General features: G+C 36.8%; 1 protein-coding gene across 4 annotated transcripts in view; it reads right to left on the bottom strand.

The window, feature by feature from the left end:
- The window catches only part of RNLS (renalase, FAD dependent amine oxidase), a 247,445-nt gene that overhangs the window by 49,671 nt on the left and 185,105 nt on the right, over nt 1–12,669 (bottom strand). For all 4 annotated transcript variants that reach the window (XR_011437192.1, XR_011437193.1, XM_001503139.6 and 1 more), the window contains exon 5: nt 4,187–4,360. Coding sequence is in view for 2 of the 4 variants with exons in the window: in XM_001503139.6 (XP_001503189.3) it covers nt 4,187–4,360 (174 nt within the window). In the remaining 2 variants the exon portion in view is untranslated. The remainder of the gene's footprint in view (nt 1–4,186; nt 4,361–12,669) is intronic.

Raw genomic sequence — 12,669 nt, 5'->3', positions numbered from 1 at the left:
CTAGGTCTTTTCAAGTCCTACTTCTTCCCACAATGCCAAACTTATTGATAATTAAAAAAATGATCCATGTTAATTATAAAGACCTTATTTCAACCAAAATTGTCTCCAATTCTAATGCTACCAAGTGTTGAGTTCATCTGCAGCAAGGTTTCCGCCATCTCTAAAAAAATCTCAGGTGTCTTCCTAGTGATGCCTTCAGGACCAGACTTCCCCACCCCCCTATTCTGGCCTACAATTCCTGCTCAGATATGAAGCACAAAGGGTGACATCATTGTTAGGGTTTCTCAAGTGTGTCCCGGGGAACCATTTCTGTGGGATATTGGTAGGTTTGGTGCCTAAATAAAATAAAATAAAATGGTCAAGGACATTTGGGAAATTCTAGATTAAATGAAGTGAGAAGGTGTCTTTTCTATAGGAATGTCTTTTAATAAGATAATATGCCCTGAGACTCTCCAAAATAGGGGTAAAGTCAGTAGCATTTTGCAAGTTATTTGATGACAAAGTCCCTTCCCAAAAAGCATCTCAAGAAACTGGTATTCCATTGAATACATTTGGGAAATACAAACCTAAGTATATTGGGTCATACTCATAACTGTTGGTACTTGAAATTGAGTCTAGTACACCTTGGAATCTGGCCCTTGTGCCTAAGGAGACTTTGTTTCTGGTTGTGGTGTTCTGCATGTACTGCCTATTCCTGACATGTGACAAATGATTAGTCCTTGACCTTTGTCTGGTTTGGGTCACTAACCCACTAACCCTTTATCCTTTGGCTCTCTTCAAGACTTAACAACAGACTGTATTTTGTGAACTCAACCCTGCCACCTTTCATCTATCTTGTTGCTGCCCTGCCTTGACAGAACACCAATGTTCCCTTTCATTAGTTGAGTGTGTGGATTATAGTATTAAGTCTTTTTTTTTTTTTGAGGAAGATTAGCCCTGAGCTAACATCTGCCACCAATCCTCCTCTTTCTGCTGAGGAAGACTGGCCCTGAGCTAACATCCGTGCCCATCTTCCTCTACTTTTTTTTTATATGTGGGATGCCTATCACAGCATGGCTTGCCAAGCCGTGCCATGTCTGCACCTGGGATCTGAACCAGCGAACCCTGGGCCTCCGAAATGGAATGTGCGCACTTAACTGCTGCGCCACCGGGCTGGCCCAGTATTAAGTCTTGATTCAATAAAACACCCCACATAAAGGGTGGGTGTGGGGTAGCGTTAGTAACATAAAGAGGCAACTCTTACTAGTCTAGTTACATATCAACATCAATGAAATACAGTGGGGTTACATTATATGGACATTTATATAATGTGAATTCAACCAGACACACTTAGCACTCTGGCCCCAGATAGTGAGAAAAAATAGTTTAAAAGCAAGGCAGTTAGATTTTATGTTAGGGAATGCCATTACTGAAGGCATCCCATAATTTAAAACTTGCACAATCCAAGATTAATTTTTCAGAAAGCTGACAAAGAAAGGCAGGTATTTCTTCGCTGTCTGAAGTGGCATCACCACAGGCTGTAGCAAACACATGGTTTCCAATTCACCTGGCCTTCCAGCTTTAAAATTGTGCAATTGCTAATATAATTTTTTTAGTATTTCTATTATTTCAAGTGCTGTCAATCATGTAAGAATTTATTAATATTTTTATGTTGTATTCTTTCAAGTCTGTATAACTCTGATTTTATAAATTGCTACTGCATTATAGTGTGGCTGCTTTCACCCACCATCCCACTCCATTTGTACAGTGGATTTAATCTGTTCAGATATATGACTGCTCTCTCTTTCCTGTGTGCCTTTCATAGTAGAAAATATCACTGTCCTATAAATGCAAACCAAGTATTTCATCTGGCCTCACCCAAAGAAACTGAAATCTATTGAATGTTGGAAAAATGGCTACGTTGAATTTACTGAAAGTTATGTCACTCTCCAAAATGTCATGTAGTTTTAAGGAGTTTTTCAAAGATAATTTTGAATGTACACAATTCTTGTCTTATGTGCTAACTTTAGAACTTTACCTCCCACATAAGATGTGGCTCTACTTGAAGATAATGGACATTATTTGTTGCCAACCTAGCATCTATTACTCCCTTCTTTCTTCCTAAGAAAACCCTATTTTATTCAGGTATCTAACCCTCATATGACTAAAGGGAAGATGATCTTAACACAGCTCCAGGAGTAGACTTCGATTTGTCTAGGCTCATCACTGTAGTGCCACCCCCCTCACCAGTGATTGGTTTCACATGGGTTGAGCAACTCAGTTGTGACCTCTGAGATACAAGATGAAGTCTGTTGAGGGGTTCCTGGAAAGATTTTCTTGATTCTTAGAAAGGGACAGAGACAGTAACAGTCCCTCTTCTTCCAGAGCATGTTGTTGGGTCTAGACCTGTCTCCAACAGTTATTGCTATCTTGCTACCAGTCCTCCGGGGATGTCAACATCAAGAGTGGAAGAGAGCAGAGAAGGACAAACCCTAGGTCCTTGAAGATATTGCTCAGTTCCTGAATCAACCAATCCTGAAATCTCCCCAATTTTTTTCTCTTAGATAATGTATCGGTCAACTTGGGCTGCCATAACAAAATACCATAGACTGAGTGGCTTAAACAGAAATTTATAAGAGAAATAAGAAAAATTTATTTCTCTCAGTTTCAGAGGCTGGAAAGTCCAAGATCAAGGTGCCAACTGATTTGGTGTCTGGTGAGGACTTCTCCTGGCTTGCACACAGCCTACCTTCTCTATCTCTTCACATGGCCTTTCCTTGGTGTGTGCAGAAGGATAGAGAGCTCTCTCTCTCTCGCTTTATAAGGCCACCAATGCTACTGCATTAGGATCCCGCCCTTATGACCTGAATTATCTCCTAAAGGCCCTATCTCCACATATAATCACATTGGGCTTTAGGGATTCAATCTAGGAATTTTGGGGGATACAATTCAGTCCACAGCAGATAATATAACAAATGTCCTTAGGTTTTGTAAATAAGTTTAAATTATTTTTTCTGTCATATATTACTGAATACACCCTAACAGATATCATTACTTATTAAGCAATACACAAAGGATAATATCTAATTCATGACATATAACATGAAAAGATCAAGGGCAATTTTCCTTTTCTAAGAACAAAGCAGTTGGAGAGTTAAAAATGGTTAGTCCATTGCTGTTACAGAGGGCATTTCATGAACTGCTGATTGTACATATATGTGGTATCATGTTAACATAAACAGTCCAGCCCTTAGGGAGTTTTAAGTTATAAAAGAAACATTTTTCTAAGATCATGTACTCTGATATAAAAACCATACTCCAGCCTAGTTCTATCATTATAAAGTTCTGGCAAGCCAAGAGACGTTAGTTCGTGATTTTATCAGCAAGACTTCTAACTAATGGCTTGATGAAGCCATCACTGCACCATAAAACACCGTAACAAATTGCAATGACGATTCCTTTCAAGAATTTAGTCGTCTTAGATTATTACAGTTTATTCCATGAAAAGCAGTATCTCAGGGATCACCACAATACTACAAAACAGAATACACTTTTACCTTTATGACTGAAATGAATCAATTCTATTTATTCTTGCAATTCAAATCTAATTTTATAACTATCTTCAACAAAAAAGGTGGAGTGTAGATTTTATCCCATTGTAGTAAAGCTTTTATGACATGTTTTACCTATCATTTTAGTTACATTGTATACAAAGCAACTTTATGTAGTATTCCAGATGAAAATTAAATAAATAAAATTATATTGAAGTGAATGACTTTCACAACATAGTAAAATCCACTTTTTATTTTCTAGCCTGGGAAGTGGAAAGAGCAGCACTTATCAAATTTTAAAAATAAAAAAACCAAACAAAATACAAACCAAGAAACAAATGATGAGAGATGTATTTGCATATAGATGGATCCATATTAAAGCAACAGAACCTGGGCCATTTTGAAATCTTAAACCTTCTGACACTATTTTCATAAATTCAGTAATACAAACCATGTGGTGAATGATTTTCTGAAAAACTTTGCTGGTTTCACTGTGTATTTTATTATTGGCCAAATGTGACATTAAATTTTATCCCCTGTGGCTTGGAGTTAAATGCTTGCTCTGTTCAGAACGGCAACACTCAATTAAACAGCGTTTTTCATGATCTACACCCACCATTGTTACTGTATTTAAGGGAAATAATGGGGGTACTGACCTATATTGCGTTTCTTATTATCAATGGAGATGAAGCGTATGCAGGGATTACTGTTGATGTACTGCCCAGCCCAAGGGACATCAATCTTCGTGCCAGCTTCATAAAAGAGTCCCAGAGCGTAGCGAGAGGAGTAGCTCACAGACTCCAGTTGCTGCCTTTGGCGTTCACTAATTACTGTGGAAGAAAAAGTACAGGCCATCAAACTTGAAAATATCATCTTTCCTTTTAGTACATCAAATACAAAACTCCTTTAGACTAGTTCCAACTGTTTCCACCAACTCCATCTCACTTAGGATGAATTTTGAAAGGTAATGTAAAATAGCATCAGCTCTGATTTCTTTTCAGAATGATTATTGATGTTGGCATAATTGTTGTTATCAAGCTGGAGATCCAAACTCTTTAGGCTGGCATTCAAGGCTCTCAAAAATCTGGTGCCAACTTGCTTTTCTAGCTTTGTAGCCTAGTTATTATCCTAGGACTGTCTGGCAACATTATAGATCCCATAGAATCAGCACTTACTATGAGTCAGGGTCTTTGCCAAATACTTGCTACCAGTATTTCACCCTAGCCTAACAACTGCCATATAAGGTAGAGTATTATTCCCACGTTACAGGTGAGGAGACGAATGTTCCATCCCTTATGGACCTCTTAAATTCTTTCGTGTCATAGAGTGATTTATTTGCCTATCATTTTTCTGCTAAAGGATTAAAATAGTTCCTTAACCATAGGGACCACACTTTTGTTATCTTTCTTATAGGTCTCTATGCTACTCGTTACAGACACGCCAAGAATGAAAGTATAAACAGATAGAAAGGCAAATACAGACACACAAAGTTAGTTAAACTGCAGGAAGTAAATAATCAATCAACAAATGGAAAAAGATTGGGAGAGGAAATAGGCAGATTTGGGTTCAAATCCTGACTCTGCCACTTACTGGGTACGTGACATTGGTCAAGCTATTTAATTATTCTAATTATAGTCCTCTTATCTATAAGTGGCAATAATAGTACACAGTGCATTAGTCTGTTGTGAAGATTACATGAAATAATGCATAGCACAGTGCTTGGCATATGATAAGTGTTCACTAAATAGTCACTTTTTCTATTATAGAGAGGAAAATACTTAAGAAAATGGGACAATGTTCCATCCCAGAATGGAGCAGGAAGAGATTTCCCCCACTTTTCAATCTCCATCTCCAATCTTCCTACCCTTAAAGCTCACAGGGAGCTGCTAGTTCATATATGGATAGCATGAATAATTTGAGTTTCAGAGAAGCCCATAGTTCTCTTCCGAAGGCTTACACAGGCTGGTTCAGAAATGGAACATATGAAAAATTCTCATTTAATTACTGAAAAATATCCTAATCTAAAACAGCAGGGATATGCAGACCTCAAGGATGGAAGGTAACTTTAGCTAAACATTAGCGAAGTGGCTTAGGGAGGTAGAGAGAAGGCAAGAAGGGTATTCAATGAATTATTTAAACACAGTAATAATACTATACATTATCATAGCATATTCCTGGCTAAAAAACATTTTCAGAACTAAGACCTCATCTGATCTTACAATAGCCCTGCAAGATAGGTGTTTTTTACTACCCTCATTTTACGTCCCTAAGAAGCTGAGTTTCAGAGAGGTTCAGTAACTTGCCCTAGGTTAAACAGTTGCCAAGTCAGGCAGTCAAGATAAAGCCAGAATTCCCATAGTGGAGTCATTCACATATCCTTATCCACATATCCACATATCCATACTTTCCCCTCCTAATCTGTAAGTCTGAACTTCAAAATGAACATTGCTTTCTCCTCTGACGTTAACAGTTATTTTGCACTCAGAAGTAAAAGGTATCATTCCCTTTAACTGTCATTTTCTGCCTAATTAAAAGATTTAACTACTTGATGAATGAATTATCTTCTGACACTGGCCTCGGTTACACTCGTTAACACTTTTCGGCTTCATTTTATTATTTAATCTGCTTTTAAAGTTATGGCCGGATGTTATGCTTACTGCTTTCTGAGAGAGAGGAGTTGAAAGAGGCTAATACCAGTAGTTGAGCTCATGTTGTGTATTTTGGGTCTTATCACTATGTTTCCCATTTTTTCAGTTAAAAAAACCCCAACAAAACTGTGTAGTCTATTTAGTAACTGATAGGGCCCAAAACTCTCTTCTTTTTCTTTAACCAAAACTGAAGGGTCAACTAGGTTGACAACCAAACTGGACCTTTCTCTGCCCTCCGACACACACATTTGCACGTTTAGCTAGTTTTTAGACAAGCTGCCAAGTTGCAAATCTCACTGGGCAGTGCTTTGAAGAGGTAATTGATATCTGTATAAAAAGAGAAATTAACTTTAAACACTCTTGCCTGCTGTAGGAGATCCACAATTCATCCCGAGAACAGGGAGGTGAGACTTCTGACCTAAACAATCTCAATTTCTAGACATATTCAATGACTAAAAAATTCATCTTCAGGACCTGAAAAGTTTTGTTCTTTTGATTGCTGCAGACCCTAACAAAATGGTCTTATTTTGTTTGAAAAATTTTCTTATGCAAAATGCTGATGGGGGCAGTCCTAGGTCCAAAATATATATATTTTTGGCAAGAAAAATGATAGGTTCTTTACTATAACATGTATTCAAAAGGGTGATATATCCACAAAACAAGGCTCATATAAAAATATGTATGATGGATATAATGAATCTTTACCTGGATGTCATCCTCATTCAATTCTGAACCACTAGGATTATATAATCTCTGTAATTATACACACTCCATATACATGAAGAACTGTATACAGCTCTTCCTCGATTTACAGTGGAGTTACATCCCAATAAACCCGTCCTAAGTTGAAAATATCGTAAGTCGAAAATGCATTTAACACACCTAACTTACCAAACATCATAGCTTAGCCTAGCCTACCTTAAATGTGCTCAGAACACTTACATTAGCCTGCAGTTGGGCAAAATCATCTAACACAAAGCCTATTTTATACTAAAGTGTTGAATATCTCATGTAATTTATTGAATACTATGCTGAAAATATCACATTGAATGGTTGTATGGGTACAGAATGATTGTAAGTGTATCGGTTGTTTACCCTCATGGTCGCATGGCTGACTGGGAGCTGTGGCTCGCTGCCGCTGCCCAGCATCACAATGTCGTAATGCATATGGCTAGCCTGGGTGAAGATCAAAATTCAAAATTCAAAGCCTGGTTTTTACTGAACACATATTGCTTTCACACCATTGTAAAGTTGAAAAATTTTAAGTCAAATTATCCTTAAGTTGAGGACTGTCTGCATATAATATAGAATATATTTTACGACTATGATGTGAGTACAGCGGGTATAAATTGTATCGAACAGGATAGTTTGCATTCATACTTTCTTCAACCAGTAGAACTGTTCTTATTCCATTCTCCTCGTGCCTGTGCCTGCTTGTTTATGTACCTGTGCACACGTGAGCAGGGGGGAAGGTGAAGGAGAGAGGGAGAAAGAGGGAGGGGGATGGGGAAAGAGAAACAGAAGACCTGGGCTATGCTCTTGAATAACATCAGGTAAGTAATTTCATTTTTTTGTTTCCTAATGTAATTTCATTCTTTTAGTTTCCTAACCTATAAAAGAAGGCTAAACAGACATATGCTTCTTATTTTCTATGTTTTTTGGTGATGATCTCATTCACTCATTCACTGCCTACTTAATGCCAGGTAGTATTCTAGATGTTAGGGATATAAAGCAGAATGATAACGTCTCTGCTCTCATTTAGCTTACACACTAGTGGTGGAGAGATCAATTATAAATAAATAACCAAGTAAATGGTATGTCAGTGGGTGATAAGAACCATAAAGAAAAATATAGCAGGGTGCAGGGCTGAAAGTGACAGGTGTGGGTAGTGAGGCTATTTTATATAGGCTGTCAGGGGTCTATGTCTCCTCTGAGGATTTTATTCTGATTAACATGCAAAGTTACTACAGGTTATGAGCCAAGGACAGATATGACCTGGCTTCTGTCATAAAAATTATCATTCTGGCTAGAGGTGAAGACTCTGGGGATGTAAGCAGGAATTGGGGTAAACAACTATTGCAATAGACCTGGATTGGAAATAAGAGTAGAGGAGGTTAGGAGTGACTACATCTTGGATGGAATGTGTGTGTGTGTGTGTGTGTGTGTGTGTATGTGTGTGTGTATATATATGTGTGTGTGTGTATAAATAAATACATTTACATTATATATTTATATGTGTGTGCACGCAGATTATATATGTGAGTCACATACACACACATCCATATATAAAAATTTATACATAATGTAAATTTTAATTTAACACATATACAGAAAAGTACGCCTTGATGAATTTTCATAAAGTGAGCACAGCAGTATAATCAGCAGCCAGAATAAGAAACAAAACATTACCAGAACCCCAGAAGCTCTGTTCTCTCCACTCTCTTTTCAGGCACTCCCTGCCAAGGGTAATCAGTAATTCTCACACCACAGATTAGTTTAGCTGTTTTTGAACTTCACATAAATAGAACAATGCAGTATGTACTCTTTGTGTCTGGATTCTTTCACTCAAATTATGCTTATGATATTTATAAATGTTGTTACATGCAGTTGTAGCTAATTAATTCTCATTGCCAGATAGTATTGCTTATATGTATATATGACACTATTTATCCATTCTACTGTTGATGGACATTTGGATTGTTTGTAGTTTTTGGTGATTACAAGTGCAATGTGAAGAACATGTGTATGTGTTTCTCTTGGGTATATACCTAGTACTGGAATTCCCGGATCATGAGGTTTCCTCATATTCAGCTTTAGTAAATATTACCAAATGGTTTTCTAAAGTTATTGTACCAATTTGTACTCCAACCAGGGGTGTAGGAGAGTTTGGTCGTGCCACATCTTTGTAATTTAATTTGGGGTGCAACGATATCACATTGTGGTTTTAATTTGCATGCCATGATGATTAATATTTGGAAATCTTTCCATGTTTATTTGATATCCTTTTGTGATTGCCTCTCAAATCTTTGCTCCTTTTTCCTTTGGGTTCTCTGCAGTTTTCTTATTGCCATGTAGAAGTTCTTCATATATTCAGAGCATGTCTTCTATAGGAATTCTAAAAACTTTCTTCTCAGTGGCCTGCCTTTTTACTCTCTCAATCATGTGACTTGATGATCAGAGTTTTAATTTGATTAATTTAATACAATGTACCATTTTTTGCACTTATAGTTAGCTGTTTGTGTCCTGTTTAAGAACTCTTTGCCTACCCCAAGGGCTTGAAGATATTTTCTTATTTAGTTATTTTTTCTGAAAGCTTTGTTGATTTACCTTTCATAGGGTTTTGAATATAATTTGAAGATAAAGCAGCCAGGATTCCTGTTGTCTTGGAAAGGTGATGTGAGAGAAAGAGCTCAAATGAGGAAGAGATGGGATACCACGTCTCCTCACCCACTGTAGTTAAATAAACAACAGCTTTATTGTTCTCTAATTTTTAAAGTTACGATACAAAAATAAGACACTAAATTGTAAGGAACTTGAGTCAAGGACTATGCCTCATGAACTTTGCGTGTCCAGGTCCCAGAACAATGACTGCTGCAACATGGGCATTCAATAAATATTAATAAATAATCCTCATTTTAGAATATTTGGAAAGTACACAAATGCATAGAGAGGCAAAAGGGAAAATAATCACAGGATTCTCATTATCCAGAGAAACAACTATTAATATTCTGACACTTTTCCTTTAGTATTTTTCTGAATTTCTTCCTTAAGCACAGCTGTGATCATTTTATACATACAACTTGACATACTGTGTGTTTGATTACCATATGACAAAAACTTCATTGTAAATGTAATTTTTAATGCCCCCACAAAATTTGATGGAATGGATATTGTGTAATTTGCTTAACCATTCCATTAATGTTGGACATTTGTTTCCTTTTTTGTCTACTATAATTAAAGCTGTTATGAACATCATTGTGCATAGATCTTTATCTATGTTTCTAATTATTTCCTTAAGATAGAATATTGTATGTGGAATTACTGTTAAATTGATTTTCAGTAAGACTGCACCAATTTACACTTCCACTAATAGTGTATGAAAGATTCATTTCACTGTATCCTTGCCCATATTAAGTATTACCTTTTCTCCTTGATAATTCAAAAGGAAAACTAGATCTCATTTCAGTTTTAATATATATCTCTTTAACTACTGATGAGACTAAACATTCTTCATCTATCTACTAGCCCATATGTATTTTCTCTTTTGGAAATAATCTGTTCATGTTGTTTTGCTAATTGCTGTATTAGATTACTTATGTTACACAATTTTTCCTATGTGCTGTTTAATCTTTATTATGGTATATGATATTACACTATTTATGTAGATAGTCTATCAGTTGGTTTCTTTTCTTCCTTTCTTTCTCTCTTTCTTTCCTTCTCTCTCTCCCTTTCTTTCTTTCCTATTTAAATACTTAGAAATCAAAACTTAATTTCTGCTGGTTCTTCTTGTGTCCCCACATCCACCCCCTGCCATTCTCTGTTTTGCTCTGTGTTCATGGTGGCTGCCCCCTCTATAGGCTGAATTCCTGTGAGCTCTGGTTTCTGGAAGGTTTTGGCCAATGGGAGGCATAGGCAAGATAGTGCAGGGTGGAAGGAAACAGATGCTAGAATATTGATTCCTTCTGCTCCTTCCTGCTTTGACAGCCAGGTGCTGACAATGCCGAGCTTCTCTGCAATTAAAGTTCCATTCAGGCAGCTATTCTTCCATAGTTCCAACTCTCCTGGGGGCAACAGGCACCTTGTTTTCTTCCCTTACCCATTTTGGCCTAGGAGTCATAATGGCTTCCTGTGCCACAATATCCTTTGCTGGTTGCCTTAACCCTGCCCACCATTCTATAAATGCCTTTTCCTTAAATTCTTTCAGATTGGAAGAATTAACATAGTTAAATTGTCCATACTTCCTAAAGCAACCTACAGATTCAGTGCAATCCCTATCAAAGTCCCAACAACATTTTTCACAGAAACAGAACAAAGAATCCTAAAATTTAGGTGGAACAGCAAAAGACCTCAAATAGCCAAAGGAATCGTTAGAAAAAGGAACAAAGCTAGAAGTATCACACTCCCTGATTTCAAAATATACTACAAAGCTATAGTAATCAAAACAGCATGGTACTGGCACAAAAGCAGACACACAGATCAATGGAACAGAATTGAGAGCCCAGAAATAAAACTACTCATCTATGGACAGCTAATTTTCAACAAGGGAGCCAAGAAAATCCAATGGAGCAAGGAAAGTTTCTTGAATAAATAGTGTTGGGCAAACAGGACAGCCACATGTAAAAGAATGAAAGTAGACCATTATCTTACACCATACACAAAAATGAACTCAAAATGGAGTAAAAACTTGAAGATAAAACCCGAAACCATAAAATTTCTAGAAGAAAACATAGAGAATATGCTCTTTGACATTGATCTTAACAGTATCTTTTTGAATACTATGTCTCACCAGGCAAGGGAAACAAAAGGAAAAATAAACAAATTGGACTATATCACACTAGAAAGCTTCTGCAGAGCAAAGGAAACCATCAACAAAATAAAAAGACAACCTAACAATTGGAAGAAGATATTTGCAAATCATATATCTGATCAGGGGTTAATATCCAAAAATATATACAGAGCTCATACAACTTAACAAAAAAAACAAATAACCTAATTAAAAAATGGGCACAGGATCTGAACATTTTTTGAAAGAAGATATACAGATAGCCAACTGGCATATAAAATGATGTTCAATATCACTAATTATTAGGGAAATGCAAATCAAAACTACAATGAGATATCACTCATGCCCATCAGAATGGCTATAATTAACAAGAGAAGAAATAACAAGTGTTGGGGAGGATGTGGAGAAAAGGGAACCTTCATATACTGCTGGTGGGAATGTAGACTGGTACAACCACTATGGAAAACTGTATGGAGATGCCTCGAAAAATTACAAATAGAACTACCATACGATCCAGTTATTCCACGTCTGGGTATTTATTCAAAAAACACAAAAACACAGATTAGAAAAGATATTTGTACCTCTATGTTTATTGTAGCATTAGCTACAATAATGAAGACTTGGAAACAACCTAAGTGCCCATCAATAGATGAACGGATAAAGAATATGTGGCATATATACACAATGGAATACTACTTAGCCATAAAAAAGACGAAATCTTGCCATTTGCAACATGGATGCAGCTTGAGGGTACTATGCTAAGCAAAATAAGTCAGATGGACAAAGTCAAATACTGTATGATTTCACTCATAAGTAGACGATAAAAACTACTACCACAATAAACACACACATAGACATAGAGATTAGATTGGTGGTGACCAGAAGGGAAGTGGGGAGAGAGGAGGATGAAAGGAGTGACAGAGCACATGTATATGGTGATGGATGGTAATTAGTCTTTGGGTGTTGAACATTATGTAGTCTATACAGA

The sequence above is a fragment of the Equus caballus genome, chromosome 1, assembly GCF_041296265.1.
Source record: "Equus caballus isolate H_3958 breed thoroughbred chromosome 1, TB-T2T, whole genome shotgun sequence".
NCBI lineage: Eukaryota > Metazoa > Chordata > Mammalia > Perissodactyla > Equidae > Equus > Equus caballus.
This window is presented reverse-complemented; position numbering and strand designations above follow the sequence as displayed.